Source organism: Lampetra fluviatilis, chromosome 67 (genome assembly GCF_964198595.1).
Source record: "Lampetra fluviatilis chromosome 67, kcLamFluv1.1, whole genome shotgun sequence".
Classification (NCBI taxonomy): domain Eukaryota; kingdom Metazoa; phylum Chordata; class Hyperoartia; order Petromyzontiformes; family Petromyzontidae; genus Lampetra; species Lampetra fluviatilis.
Window position 1 is genome coordinate 3,422,210 of NC_136341.1, and position 16,446 is coordinate 3,438,655.

General features: G+C 56.9%; 1 protein-coding gene across 1 annotated transcript in view; it reads right to left on the bottom strand.

The window, feature by feature from the left end:
- The window catches only part of PAK2 (p21 (RAC1) activated kinase 2), a 36,438-nt gene that overhangs the window by 12,745 nt on the left and 7,247 nt on the right, over nucleotides 1-16,446 (bottom strand). The window contains exons 2-6 of the mRNA XM_078882722.1: nucleotides 6,282-6,475; nucleotides 5,267-5,367; nucleotides 3,840-3,993; nucleotides 2,608-2,639; nucleotides 1,500-1,604 (exon numbers count right to left, since the gene is read on the bottom strand). Of these exons, the coding sequence (XP_078738848.1) occupies nucleotides 1,500-1,604; nucleotides 2,608-2,639; nucleotides 3,840-3,993; nucleotides 5,267-5,367; nucleotides 6,282-6,462 (573 nt within the window). The 5' untranslated portion in view covers nucleotides 6,463-6,475. The remainder of the gene's footprint in view (nucleotides 1-1,499; nucleotides 1,605-2,607; nucleotides 2,640-3,839; nucleotides 3,994-5,266; nucleotides 5,368-6,281; nucleotides 6,476-16,446) is intronic.

The following is a 16,446-nucleotide window of genomic DNA, read 5'->3' on the forward strand; positions in this document are numbered from 1 at the left end:
CGTCATTGGCGTGGAGCCGTCATTGGCGTGGAGCAGCCGTCTTGGCGTGGAGCCGTCATGGCGTGGAGCAGCCGTCATGGCGTGGAGCAGCCGTCATGGCGTGGAGCAGCCGTCATGGCGTGGAGCCGTCATTGGCGTGGAGCCGTCATGGCGTGGAGCCGTCATGGCGTGGAGCAGCCGTCATTGGCGTGGAGCAGCCGTCATGGCGTGGAGCAGCCGTCATGGCGTGGAGCCGTCATTGGCGTGGAGCCGTCATGGCGTGGAGCCGTCATGGCGTGGAGCAGCCGTCATGGCGTGGAGCCGTCATGGCGTGGAGCCGTCATGGCGTGGAGCCGTCATGGCGTGGAGCCGTCATTGGCGTGGAGCCGTCATTGGCGTGGAGCAGCCGTCATGGCGTGGAGCCGTCATGGCGTGGAGCCGTCATGGCGTGGAGCAGCCGTCATGGCGTGGAGCCGTCATGGCGTGGAGCCGTCATGGCGTGGAGCAGCCGTCATGGCGTGGAGCCGTCATGGCATGGAGCAGCCGTCATGGCGTGGAGCCGTCATGGCGTGGAGCCGTCATGGCGTGGAGCAGCCGTCATGGCGTGGAGCCGTCATGGCGTGGAGCCGTCATGGCGTGGAGCAGCCGTCATGGCGTGGAGCAGCCGTCATGGCGTGCGGGGTGTCAACCCGAGCAACCGTGGGGGAGACCCCCACGAGCGAAGGGGAGAAACACTCTACCCCCCCGCCCCCTCCCCCCCTGCACCGCCGTCTCCTGCGCCCCGTGACCGCGTCCGCGTCTCGGTCGGTCAACCCGCGGCACCTGGGTTAGTCCCGTGACCCCCTCCTCCTCCTGCACGTAGTAGCCTGGCACGGCGGCCAGCCCGTACGGCACCCGGGGCCCGAAAGGCTTCGATGGCCTCAAAGTGCACCTGGCCTGGCACAGGCGCCGTGGCGACGTCACCGTCACTCGGTGGCGAATGGCGCGGGGCGTTGGTGTTGGTGTGAGGAGGAGGCTCGTGAAGGACGCTGCTGCTGCTGCTGCTACTACTGGGCAGCTGGAGGCAGTCGCCTTCCAGCAACAGCAGAGGGCGGAGGAGCGACGCTCACAACAACGAGCGGAGGCGCCGGGCAGATAAACGAAGCAAGTTGGCACAGTGGGGGGTACAGCTGGTGGTGCATCTACCGGTCATCTCAGTCAGCCAACCCATGGCACCTGGGTCTGTCCCGTGACCTGCTGTCAGCGAGGCGTCGACACTTCACGTAGCCGCAAAGTGCATCTGGCCTGGCACAGGTGCCGTGGTGATGTCACCGTCACTTAGTGGCAAATGGCGAGTATTGGTATGGGTGTGTCTCTATGGGTTGACACATTGGGGGGGCACAGGTGGTGCGTCGGCCACTCATCTGCCAATCCATGGCACCCGGGTCTGTCCCATGACCTTCACGTGGCCTCAACGTGCACCTAGCCTGGCACAGGCGCTTGGTGGCGGTGGTTGTGGTGTGTTTGTGAGCGAGACGTACCGACTTGGTGTGCTCTGGTCTCGGAGCGACGATCGGAGGCGGCGAGGCGTCGTCGTCATCGTCATCCTCTTCGGCCTCCGCACACCCCACGTCCACCTTCGTCACCTGCACAAAGGCAAAGGTTCCCCGTGTAGCCTCGACAGACTGCTGGGGCAAGTGCCTTTAAGCGAGCAGCGCCTACGAACGCCATCACTGCACACGGGGCGGGGGGGCGGCCAACTTTGTTTTTCGCTCTCTCCGCAGTGACGACGTTTGCTACACGTCGCGCACAGCTACTCGTTCAGGCCGAGTCGACCTAGGGGAGGCCCAGGACCGGTTCAGATAATCGCCATCGCACCCGTGTGGTGGTGGTGGTGGTGGTGGTGGTGGCCGTGAGCGGGAATCGAACTCGGGTCGTGGCCAGGTTTGCAGGGCGGCGTAGCGCTCGCCGCCACGATCCGGCGCTCGCCGCACAGAGAGAGCCGTTGCGTGCACGCGGGAGCCACGGGAATGGCCATCTTGCTGATGACGACGACGATGACGACGACGACGACGATGACGACGATGACGACGACACGCATCGTCGTCCCCGTCGGTACTAGCCACCCCTCGCCTTCTCACAAACGCCCAGAACCCACGGACCGACAGCGCTGGTCGCTGGTGAGCCGGCGCTACTTGCAATCGCCCAAGCTCTGCAGGCCTCGACGTATCAAGACGTTTACAGCCAACGGATGGATGTTCATACGCGATGCGGGTAGCATCGTGGCGGTTGTAATGCTGCCGCTGCTGATGATGATGGTGATGACGCTGCTGCTGATGATGATTTTAGAGCTGTAGCAGCTGCTGCTGATGATGATTTTAGAGCTGTAGCAGCTGCTGCTGCTGATGATGATGATTTTAGAGCTGTAGCAGCAGCTGATGATGATGATGATTTTAGAGCTGTAGCAGCTGCTGATGATGATTATTTTAGAGCTGTAGCAGCAGCTGATGATGATGATTTTAGAGCTGTAGCAGCAGCTGATGATGATGATGATTTTATAGCTGTAGCAGCTGCTGATGATGATTTTATAGCTGTAGCAGCTGCTGCTGATGATGATTTCTCGCCGATGATGGTACGAGCCCCTCTCACCTGTGCGGTTCCTGTGTAAGCTTCAACTTTTTCTGCGAAATAAAAACGAAAAACCGAATGTCATCGACGCGTCCGAACGTTCTTACAAACCACCGTCACCGCCGCAAAGACAAAGACCCCCCCCCCCCGTGTATCCTTCACAGACTCTCGCCGCTACACCAGGTACTCGTTTGAGGCTGAGTCGAACTAGGGGAGGCCCAGGACCGGTTCAGATCATCGCTATCCGTGGTGGTGGTGGTGGTGGTGGCTGTGAGCGGGAGTCCAACTCGGGTGTCTGCCGAGTTCGTAGCACTGCACAGTGCTCACCGCTGCACCACCGCTCCTCATTGTCACCACGATAACCAACACCACCACCACTGTCACCACTATAACCACCACCACTGCTAGTGTCACCACTATAACCACCACCACCTTCACCACTATAACCACCACTGCTAGTGTCACCACTATAACCACCACCACCATCACTGTCACCACAAACACATTCCTGCGGAGGGAGCTGGTAGGAACGTTGGGTTGCTCGGTCAATGGCCTGCAGGGTCAACGGCCAGGGCAACGTGGTGTATTCCGCAAATATGCCCAACTGTGATGGCGGGCACAAGCCGGCGTGAGTAGGTTAAACGTTGAGTTTTATAAGGGCACCACGGGGTGACCAGCCCCTCCCCACCCAGCCCCTCCCCACCCAGCCCCTCCCCACCCAGCCCCTCCCCACCCAGCCCCTCCCCACCCAGCCCCTCCCCACCCAGCCCCTCCCCACCCAGCCCCTCCCCACCCTCCCCAACCCATCCACAGCCCCTCCCCACCCAGCCCCACCCCACCCTTCCCACCCAGCCCCTCCCCTCTCCACCCAGCCCCACCCCTCCCACAATAATCCCCTGTGGGCTGCTGTAACCAGGAGGTTCCTACCACTATAACCACCACCACTGTCACCACTATAACCACCACCACTGTCACCACTATAACAACCACCACCACCACTGTCACCACTATAACCACCACCACCAGGACTGCCACCGCAAGCACCACAACGCTCCCAGCCTTGCCTAGACCACCAACTCGAGACACTCAACACGCACACAACAAAGGTGGCGGCCGCTTCTCAAACGTGAAGAAGCAAGACTCCGCTCCTCCGCGTGCCACGAGACCCACCCCCCGCCGCGTCATTGGCGCTACACTCCCAGCCTTGCCTCGACCACTAAGCCCGCGGGGGGGGGGGGCGACGGGGCGCTCACCCAGGACGGGCGTGAAGCTCATGTACTTCTGGTTGACGCTCTCCTTGGAGTCGTAGAACTTGAGCACGTCCAGCACGGCCTGCGGGTTCTTCTTCTGCTCCGACTTGCTGATGTTGGACGTCGACAGGAGGCGCAGCCACTGCTCGGGCATCCCCTGCTCCCCGCAGACGCACGCACGGACACGCACGCGTACAGGCGCACGCACGGACACGCACGCGTACAGACGCACGCACGGACACGCACGTGTACAGACGCACGCACGGACACGCACGTGTACAGACGCATGCACGTGCAAGCACGCGTACAGACGCATGCACGTGTACAGACGCACGCACACGCACATGCGGACACGCACGTGTACAGGCGCACGCACGGACACGCACGTGTACAGACGCACACACGGACACGCACGTGTACAGGCGCACGCACGGACACGCACGCGTACAGACGCACACACGGACACGCACGCGTACAGACGCACACACGGACATGCACGTGTACAGACGCACACACGGACACGCACGCGTACAGACGCACGCACGGACACGCGCACACAGATGTACAGGCACGCACGAGTACAGGCACGGACATACACGCCAGTACAGGCAGACACAGACACGCGCACACCACATGCAGGTGTAGTGACATAGGACGTCACTACACAGGCGTGCACGCACAGGCACGAGCGTACACATGCAGGCACGCACGCGTACATGCATGTGTGTACACGCGCACGTAGAGCATGGTGGTGGTGAGAGTTGTGGTGGTGGTGAGCGCGGTGGTGGTGAGCGTGGTGGTGGTGAGCGCGGTGGTGGTGAGAGTTGTGGTGGTGGTGAGCGTGGTGGTGGTGAGCGCGGTGATGGTGGTGAGTGCGGTGGTGATGAGAGTTGTGGTGGTGGTGAGCGTGGTGGTGGTGAGCGCGGTGGTGGTGAGCGCGGTGGTGGTGAGAGTTGTGGTGGTGGTGAGCGTGGTGGTGGTGAGTGCGGTGGTGGTGGTGAGTGCGGTGGTGGTGAGCGTGGTGGTGGTGATTGCGGTGGTGGTGAGTGCGGTGGTGGTGGTGAGCGTGGTGGTGGTGAGTGCGGTGGTGGTGGTGAGTTCGGTGGTGGTGAGCGCGGTGGGGGTGAGAGCGGTGGTGGTGATCGCGGTGATGGCGAGCGTGGCGGTGGTGAGTGTGGTGGTGGAGAGCGTGGCGGTGGTGAGGTGGTGGTGAGCGTGGTGGTGGTGAGTGCGGTGGTGGTGAGTGCGGTGGTGGTGAGTGTGGTGGTGGTGAGTGCGGTGGTGGTGGTGAGTGCGGTGGTGGGGAGTGTGGTGGTGGTGAGCGTGGTGGTGGTGAGTGCGGTGGTGGCGAGTGTGGTGATGGTGAGTGCGGTGGTGGTGGTGAGTGCGGTGGTGAGGTGGTGGTGAGCGCGGTGGTGGTGAGCGGTTACCGTGAACTCCCCCGTGACGGCATCAAAGCCGACGTGCACCGTGTGCTCAAAGTCGGAGGGCAGCGAAATCTCGGGGCGCTCCTTCTCCTTCTTCTTGTTGGCTACGCACACAACAAAGACAAAGATAAAGATCCCCCGTATAGCCTTCACAGACTGTAGGGGCAAGTGTTGTTAGCGAGCACCTATGAAGGCCGGAACGGCACACGAGGGGGTGGGTGGCCAGCACCACGCCCGACCGCCTTTGTCTCCCCAGTGGCGATGTTTACACACCGCACCAGGTACTCATTTAAGGCTGAGTCGACCTAGGGGAGGCCCAGGACCGGTTTAGATAATCGTCACTGGTGTTGGCCGTGAGCGGGAATCGAACCCGGGTCGCCAGGTTCGTAGCGCAGCGCGCTAACCGCTACACTACCGCTCCCCACACAGTGACACACACACACACAGCGTCACAGACACAGTGCCACACACACAGTGCCACACACACAGCGTCACACTCACACACACAGCGTCACACCCACACACAGCGTCACACACACAGTGACACACACAGTGCCACACACACAGCGTCACACACACACACAGCGTCACACACACACACAGCGTCACACACACACACACAGCGTCACACACACACACACAGCTTCACACACACAGCGTCACACCCACACACAGCGTCACACACACACACAGCGTCACACACAGCATTACACCCACACACAGCGTCACACCCACACACAGCGTCACACACACACAGCGTCACACACACACAGCGTCACACACACACAGCGTCACACACACACAGCGTCACACACACACACAGCGTCACACACACACACAGCGTCACACACACACACACACAGCGTCACACACACCCACACACACAGCGTCACACACACCCACACACACAGCGTCACACACACCCACACACACAGCGTCACACACACACACACAGCATCACACACACAGCATCACACACACAGCGTCACACACCCTCCCCGCCCCACTCCCCACTCACGCCGGTCCCCGAAGATGGAGCCGAGGACGCGCGATTTGGACTTCTTCTCGTCGGGGGGCGCCGAGGGCAGCGGCTTGGAGCCGTGGTGCGGCGCCGGGGCCTCCTTGCTGCCCAGGATGGTGCTCGTCATGCGCATCGGCGGCGCCGGCGGCTTGTCCTCCGCCTCCCCGTTGTCCGACATCCTTCACACGCGCCTGCAGGGGCACGCGGGGGCGTGTGCGTGTGCGTACGTGCGTTCGTACGTGTGTGTGTGTGTACGTGTGTGTGTGCGGGCGCGTGCATGCGTGTACGTGCGTGCGCGTGTGTATGTGCACGGGTGTGTGTGTGTGTGCGTGCGTGCGTGGGTGCACGGGTGTGTGCGTGCGTGCGTCACACACAGGCACAAAGACAAAGATTCCCCCAAACTTGTTAGCTGCCTGCGAGTAGCAGCGATGAAGGCCGACGCGCACTCGCACTGTGACAGACAAAACAAAGACAAAGATCCCCGTGTAGCCTGAACAGACTGTTGGGGCAAGTGCTGTCAGCGAGCAGCACCTATGGAGGCCGGCACGGCACACGAGTGACAGACACACACACACACAGTGACACACACACACACAGTGACACACACAGTGACACACAGTGACAGACACACACACACACAGTGACAGACACACACACAGTGACACACACACACACAGTGACACACACAGTGACACACACAGTGACAGACACACACAGTGACAGACACACACACAGTGACACACACACACAGTGGCACACAAAGTGACAGACACACACACACAGTGACAGACACACACACACACAGTGACACACACACAGTGACACACACAGTGACACACACAGTGACAGACACACACACACACAGTGACAGACACACACACACAGTGATACACACAGTGACACACACAGTGACAGACACACACACGCAACAACAACGTTCCCCAGACGTCGCCTCTTGTACACACGCCGCGTTAAGGCCACGCGGCGTCGCTGTTTTTTGCACCACCCGCACCACCCGCACCACCCGCACCACCGACACCACTGGGCTGACCCGCCGCGTGTGTACAGTGCATACAGTGCGTACAGTGCGTACAGTGTTCCGGGGAGGTGACGGACACGGTGGGTGCCGTTCAAACCGGTTCGGTTGCCACTTTCACCGCGGTGCCCTGCGGGGGTGGCGGAGGGGGCGGCAGTAACGGCGCCGCGTGCCTCGAATGCCACCACGAGCACCCAGCTCCAAGTGCGCAATAAACAGCGTCGCACATCCCGGGACACCGCACAGCGTCGCTCCTCCTCCTCGCTGTGGCATTTGCTCCTCCTCCAAGACACTGGCCGCGACCCACCGTCAACTCGCCCACTCACTCAACCATTCACTCGCCCACTCGCCCACTCAACCATTCACTCGCCCACTCAACCATTCACTCGCCCACTCGCCCGCTCTCTCAACCATTCACTCGCCCGCTCTCTCAACCATTCACTCGCCCGCTCTCTCAACCATTCACTCGCCCGCTCTCTCAACCATTCACTCGCCCGCTCTCTCAACCATTCACTCGCCCGCTCTCTCAACCATTCACTCGCCCGCTCTCTCAACCATTCACTCGCCCGCTCTCTCAACCATTCACTCGCCCGCTCTCTCAACCATTCACTCGCCCGCTCTCTCAACCATTCACTCGCCCGCTCTCTCAACCATTCACTCGCCCGCTCTCTCAACCATTCACTCGCCCGCTCTCTCAACCATTCACTCGCCCGCTCGCTCAACCATTCACTCGCCCGCTCGCTCAACCATTCACTCGCTCGCTCAACCATTCACTCGCTCGCTCAACCATTCACTCGCTCGCTCAACCATTCACTCGCTCGCTCAACCATTCACTCGCCCGCTCAACCATTCACTCGCTCACTCAACCATTCACTCGCTCACTCGCCCATTCATAGAGACCCATAGAGATACATAGAGACTCATAGAGACCAATAGAGATTCAGAGACCCATAGAGACACAGAGACTCATAGAGGCTCATAGAGACCCATAGAGACCCATAGAGTCCAACAGAGACCAATAGAGACTCATAGAGACCCATAGAGACCAATAGAGATAGAGACTCACCAGTGGAAGAGTTCTGAGGTTTATAATGAACAGTGGTGAGTGGGTGAGTGAGATGGTGAAGTGTGTGGGTGAGTGGGTGAGTGAGTGTGTGGGTGAGTGGGTGAATGGGTCAGTAAATGATTATTAGGTGAATGAGCGGGTAGGTCTCTATGCGAGTCTGTGGGTCTCTGTGCGAGTCTGTGGGTCTCTGTGCGAGTCTGTGGGTCTCTATGCGAGTCTGTGGGTCTCTGTGTGTGAGTTTGTGGGTCTCTCTGTGCAAGTCTGTGGGTCTCTCTGTGCGAGTCTGTGGGTCTCTGTGCGAGTCTGTGGGTCTCTCTGTGCGAGTCTGTGGGTCTCTCTGTGCGAGTCTGTGGGTCTCTGTGCGAGTCTGTGGGTCTCTGTGCGAGTCTGTGGGTCTCTGTGCGAGTCTGTGGGTCTCTGTGCGCGTCTGTGGGTCTCTGTGCGAGTCTGTGGGTCTCTGTGCGAGTCTGTGGGTCTCTGTGCGCGTCTGTGGGTCTCTCTGTGCGAGTCTGTGGGTCTCTCTGTGCGAGTCTGTGGGTCTCTCTGCGTGAGTCTGTGGGTCTCTCTGTGCGAGTCTGTGGGTCTCTCTGTGCGAGTCTGTGGGTCTCTCTGTGCGAGTTTGTGGGTCTCTGTGCGAGTCTGTGGGTCTCTGTGCGAGTCTGTGGGTCTCTGTGCGAGTCTGTGGGTCTCTGTGCGAGTCTGTGGGTCTCTGCGTGTGAGTCTGTGGGTCTCTCTGCGCGAATCTGTGGGTCTCTGTGTGTGAGTCCGTGGGTCTCTGTGCGAGTCTGTGGGTCTCTCTGCGCGAATCTGTGGGTCTCTCTGTGCGAGTCTGTGGGTCTCTCTGCGTGAGTCTGTGGGTCTCTCTGCGTGAGTCTGTGGGTCTCTCTGCGCGAATATGTGGCTCTCTATGCGAGTCTGTGGCTCTCGATGTGAGTGTGGGTCTCTCTGCGTGAGTCTGTGGCGCTCTCTGCGTGAGTCTGTGGCTCTCTATGCGAGTCTCTGGGTCTCTGCGCGAGTCTGTGGGTCTCTCTGCGCGAGTCTGTGGCTCTCTATGTGAGTGTGGGTCTCTCTGCGTGAGTCTGTGGCTCTCTATGCGAGTCTGTGGCTCTCTGCGTGAGTCTGTGGCTCTGTATGCGAGTCTCTGGGTCTCTGCGCGAGTCTGTGGCTCTCTGCGCGAGTCTGTGGGTCTCTGCGCGACTGGTGCAAGCTGACACAGGAATACTCCTCTCGTGCCTGCCGCCACCACCACCCCCACCCCTCTGTAGCTTGACTGAGAACACTCGTTAACATACACAAAGACAAAGATCCCCCGTGTAGCCTTCAACAGACTGTTGGGGAAAGTGCTGTTACCGTGGCACACGAGAAGGTGGGTGGGTGGCCGGCACCACGCCTGTCATTTGAAGCTGAGTTGACCTAGGGGAGGCCCAGGACCGCAAGCGAAACCGCGCGCTACCCGCTACACGACCCATCCCCACGACATTCCATACGACACGCACACACCCACGATGAGACAAAGATCCCCCGTATAGCCTGAACAGATTGTTGGGGCAAGTGCTGTTAGCGAGCACCTATGAAGGCCGGCACGGCACACGAGGGGGTGGGTGGCCAGCACCACGCCCGGCCGCCTTTGTCTCCCCAGTGGCGATGTTTACACACCGCACCAGGTACTCATTTGAGCCTGAGTCAACCTAGGGGAGGCCCAGGACCGGTTCAGATAATCGTCACTGGCGGTGTTGGCCGTGAGCGGGAATCGAACTCGGGTCGCTGGGTTCGTAGCGCAGCGTAGCGCTAACCACTACACCCACCGCTCCCCCACACACACACCCACACCCACTCACAATCACACCCTCACACACTCTCACACCCACACTCACACACACTCACACACATCCACACTCTCACACACAACCACAACCACACACTCTCACACACCCACACACACTCACACTCTCACACACCCTCACACCCTCACACACCCACACTCTGACACACTCTCACACACCCACACTCACACACTCACACACCCACCCACACTCTCACACCCACACACTCTCACACACCCACCCTCTCATACCCTGCCAAGCCCCCACTGTGCCGCTAGAAATGGGTGTGGATCATCACAGCGACCCGACAACTTCCTTCACCCATTCTGGGCTCCATCGCTGTGCTGCCTGGCTCACTTCACCAGACCCTGCCTGACTCACTTCACCACTCACTTCACCAGACCCTGCCTGACTCACTTCACCACTCACTTCACCAGGCCCTGCCTGACTCACTTCACCAGACCCTGCCTGACTCACTTCACCACTCACTTCACCAGGCCCTGCCTGGGTCACTTCACCACTCACTTCACCAGACCCTGCCTGACTCACTTCACCACTCACTTCACCAGGCCCTGCCTGATTCACTTCACCACTCACTTCACCAGACCCTGCCTGACTCACTTCACCACTCACTTCACCAGACCCTGCCTGACTCACTTCACCACTCACTTCACCAGGCCCTGCCTGGGTCACTTCACCACTCACTTCACCAGACCCTGCCCGACTCACTTCACCACTCACTTCACCAGACCCTGCCTGACTCACTTCACCACTCACTTCACCAGGCCCTGCCTGGGTCACTTCACCAGACCCTGCCTGGCTCACTGCGCTGTCCACACGAGCCTGACTTGATGATGATGATGGTGGTCTCTCTCTCTCTCACACAAACTGAATTACTCACAATTCGGACTACACCGAGAACACATCTCGCGATACCCGGTGTACTACCGGGCATGTGCTGCAAGAGGTGGTGGCGGTGGTGCGGCAATGGACTTGAGACTCTATCCGTGTGGAGCCTCTCTTGGCACTACCGGAGGACGTGTGGAGTCGCCTCGTCTCCCGCCCCACACACAACAATCCCAACGACTCGTCGCAAATGGAATCCGTGGACAAACATCCCAATGAAGAACAGCGCTGCTGCTCCTGCTGCTGCTACAAAGTTGTCTTGAGACACATAGTGGGGCCTCCCTGGGTAAACTACTTTATTTATTGTATTTGAGTAAGGTGATAGAAGGCCCCAGTGAGCTGCTACGTAGCGACCTGGCCAACACAAACGACAGCTGAACCAAGTGGCTGATCATCGTCATCATCGTCTTCATCGTCATCACCGTCGTCACCATCGTCATCATCGTCATCATCGTCATCATCGCCATCATCGCCATCATCGTCATCATCACCGTCATCGTCGTCGTCATCGTCATCATTGTCATCATCGTCATCATCGTCATCATCACCGTCATCATCGTCGTCATCATCGCCAACATCGTCATCATCGCCAACATCGTCATCATCGCGTGGAACTTTACGGCAGCAGCAAAATACTCCACAAACGCGTGACGTTGATATAAAATGTGGGGAGGGAAAAAGCGGAGGACCAGGAAAAAAAACCACACGACCACGGGGAGAGAGAGAGACGCAAACTCCAAACATACAACAGGCGTCAGGGTTGGGATCCACGTCCTCCTATATACCAGGTGAGGTAGTTAACATCTCCTAGCCACCGTGATGATGATGATGATGAGAGAGACACGCAAACTCCAAATATACAGCAGCAGGCGTCATCAGGGTCGGGATCGAACCCACGTCCTCCTGTAGACCAGGCGAGGTAGTTACCTTCTCCTAGCCACAAAGATGATGATGAGAGAGAGAAACACGTAAACTCCAAATATACAGCAGCAGGCGTCATCAGGGTCAGGATCGAACCCATGACATCCTGTAGACCAGGCGAGGTAGTTAACATCTCCTAGCCACAAAGATGATGATGAGAGAGAGAAACACGTAAACTCCAAATATACAGCAGCAGGCGTCATCAGGGTCAGGATCGAACCCATGACATCCTGTAGACCAGGCGAGGTAGTTAACATCTCCTAGCCACAAAGATGATCATGAGAGAGAGAAACACGTAAACTCCAAATATACAGCAGCAGGCGTCATCAGGGTCGGGATCGAACCCATGACATCCTGTAGACCAGGCGAGGTAGTTAACTTCTCCTAGCCACAAAGATGATGATGAGAGAGAGAAACACGTAAACTCCAAATATACAGCAGCAGGCGTCAGGGTCGGGATCGAACCCACGACCTCCTGTAGACCAGGCGAGGGAGTTAACATCTCGCCACCACTGCACCAAATGATCGTCATCAGCCACGATCAATCCACTGCTGAATGAAGGCCTCCCAACGCCAATGACACCTCCTGTGGTTTTCGCGACGTCCACCAACATCACCTTGGCGCGAGCCAATCCCACCGCTCCACGTGGCGTGGCAGGCATCCTCGACTTCAGTGGGGCATCTTCTCGGCCTCGGCTTCACGCTGCACCCACTGGGGGTGCGAGATGCCCTTTCCGGGGGCGCGGGGACGTGGCCGGATTTTTTTTGAAGGTCAAATTAAGCACGGGCAGTAAGTAACAACGTACTTTGTTTCATCGATGCCCGAAATGTTTATCACCACCGTAAAATGTTTTTTTTTTACAATTGGGAACCCAAGGAGTGCAGGCTGCAGTAAGAGGTTAAGAACCGCCGGTCTATTCAGACTCCTCTACTTGCAAACATTCGACTCACGAATATTCACAGATACGAACAAACCTGGTCCGTATGTCCAGTTGCCTGTACGAACCGAGAGTCGCAAGTTCAACCGCCGCGCAATAGACGGTGGTGGTGGCATCTACATCTGCAGAACGTGAAGAACCAGTGGCATCTATATCTGTAGAACATGAAGAATCAGTGGCATCTACATCTGCAGAACGTGAAGAACCAGTGGTATCTACATCTGCAGAACGTGAAGACCAGTGGTATCTACATCTGCAGAACGTGAAGAACCAGTGGTATCTACATCTGCAGAACGTGAAGAATCAATGGCATCTACATCTGCAGAACGTGAAGACCAGTGGCATCTACATCTGCAGAACGTGAAGACCAGTGGTATCTACATCTGCAGAACGTGAAGAATCAGTGGTATCTACATCTGCAGAACGTGAAGAATCAGTGGCATCTACATCTGCAGAACGTGAAGAATCAGTGGCATCTACATCTGCAGAACGTGAAGACCAGTGGTATCTACATCTGCAGAACAAGATCCAGTGGCATCGACAGGAGATTATATAACTTTTAAAACCATTACCCATGTTTAGTGTACACGCCGTACAACGCGTTTGCAATCGACAGGAGCAAAGTTGGCCTTCCGAACAAAATGACTTATGGACACAGACCTCTGGAACCAAACTCATTCATGAGTAGAGGAATTCTCCTGGAGAGCCAGGGCATTGCACCAGGACAACCCACGGCGAGGGAAGGGAGTTTCACAAGATTGTTGCGATCCACCAACTACGGGCGCCGCCGTCACTGCACCAAGCGGGGTGACCACCACCACCACCAATGACTTATGGACACAGACCTCTGGAACCAAACTCATTCATGAGTAGAGGAATTCTCCTGGAGAGCCAGGGCATTGCACCAGGACAACCCACGGCGAGGGAAGGGAGTTTCACAAGATTGTTGCGATCCACCAACTACGGGCGCCGCCGTCACTGCACCAAGCGGGGTGACCACCACCACCACCACCACCATCACCACCACCACCACCAGCGGCAAGTCCACGGAGGGAGACATCCGTCGTCTGCTACGTGGCCATGAGCCAGCACCACCGCCGTCGGTCTCTCGTCGACAAACAGCTTCTTGTAGCCACCGTGTCGCCACCGTGGGACCTTTTTTGCCAGCATCAAAGTACGAAAAATTAACCCGTAAAAACAAAGTTTTTCACTATAAATCCTTCATATGCGTGGCGGCTAGAGTCCTCTCGTCCTCTGGCTTGATATGGCTGCCACCTATGGGTCAGATGATTGCCTGCCACCATTAAGCAATTGGTAATTAAATATAATTTATTTTTTCCTAAAAAGTGTAAAATTTTGGAAAAAAAAATTTACACGAAAATAAATTGTCACGCACAACGAGTCTGTGTGCAAAATGTCAGCTCGATTGGATCACGGGAAGTGGGTTAAAAAACGACCGAAAGATTTGCACGGTCGTAAGCGCGCAAGCAAGCAAGCAAGTGAACTTAATATAAAGGATTTAACAATAAGAATACGTTTTACCCTTAGTGGCAATAAAACAGGTGTTGCAAGGAACCATGCAAGGACATGATTCCTTTTATTGCCATGAAGGGTAAAACCTCTGCTTATTTTTTCGTATGTGTAACCGCTCGCAACGCATCAACGGAATCTGCCAGAAATGTCCCTCTGCCAAAATGGAATGGGGATGGAGCCGGCAAGCAATCGGCCGCGGTGAGGAGCTCGCCTCTGGCTCCAATTCCAAATGGCTTCCGCGCAACCAACCGATGTGTACTCGTCAGGCGAAGCAAGCCACGTGGACCATCTCCCGAGCTGCCCCGCAGCACCCACAATGCACTCCTCAAGGTCTGGCAATGCCAACACCAGAGGAGCGGCGGTGGCCTGCGCAGAATATTTGGAAAAGACCAGCGCACAGGATGGACAGGAGACACAGCGAAGAAGCGTGACACTGATCCGTGGGCAACTGCTCGTTTATCTAGACAGGGGAGACTCATCATTGAGCTGTGAGTCAGAGTCCAAGGTTGGCCCCAACTCAACATTGCCCCACTTGTCTTTCAGCATCTGATCAGCCTGATCATGAATGGGCTGTTGTCCTTCCCCCTGCACCATGGACTAGCACGGGTGGCTACGTACAGTACAGTGCGAAAGAAGTTCAACGTACACACTCCACTCACATAGCTACCATCACCACCACCATCACCACTAACAAAGCTACCATCATTACCACCACCATCACCACTAACCACCACCATCACCACTAACAAAGCTACCATCATCACCACCACAATCACCACTAACATAACTACCATCACCACCACCATCATCACTAACAAAGCTACCATCACCACCACCATCACCACTAACAAAGCTACCATCATCACCACCATCACCACTAACATAGCTACCATCATCACCACCATCATCACTAACAAAGCTACCATCATCACCACCATCACCACTAACATACATCACCACCATCACCACTAACAAAGCTACCATCATTACCACCACCATCACCACTCACATAGCTACCATCATTACCACCACCATCACCACTAACATAGCTGCCATCCATAACAGTTTTTTTGGGTTGGCTTCAAAATCAGGTGGCTGACTCACGGGCTCAGGCATGGCCATTATGACCCCCCCCCCCCCCCCGGTTAACGTCACCAGTTTTACTGCACAGCGAAACGGCTCCGAACAAAGTCCAACAATAATCCGAGTTCGAACACCAGCCACACAGCATTGTTTACATATCCTGACGTCCGTCTAAGGTTCAGTGGCACAAAGGAGTGATCGACGGCAGCCTTCACACGGCCCACTCGTACCGAGTGAGAAATCGCGACGAATTTCTATCAACTCAGCAACCGAACATCGACCATCGGTGTCCTGGGTCTGGGTGGTTAGGAGATGTTAACTCCCTCGCCTGGTATGCAGGTCATGGGTTCTATCTCGACCCTGACGACGCCTGCTGCTGTATATTTGGAGTTGGCGTGTGTCTCTCTCTCTCTCATCATCATCATCATGGTGGCTAAGAGATGTTAACTCCCTCGCCTGGTATGCAGGAGGTCATGGGTTCTATCCCGACCCTGACGACGCCTGCTGCTGCTGTATATTTGGAGTTGGCGTGTCTCTCTCTCATCATCATAATCATGGTGGCTAGGAGATGTTAACTCGCTCGCCTGGGATGCAGGTCGTGGGTTCTATCCAGACCCTGGCGCCTGCTGCTGTATATTTGGAGTTTGCGTCTCTCTCTCTCTCTCCCCCCGCGATCATCTGGATTTTTCTCCGGGTCCTCCGGTTTTTCCCTCCACATTTAGAATCGACGTCACGCATTTAAAGGATTTGGCTACAGATATAAATTTCCACCTAATGATGAAAAGCAACTTCGTTGAGCTATCATTTCCCATGGCCAGGTCGCGTCTGAAAAAGAGTGGGCCTTACCTCGTAAAAT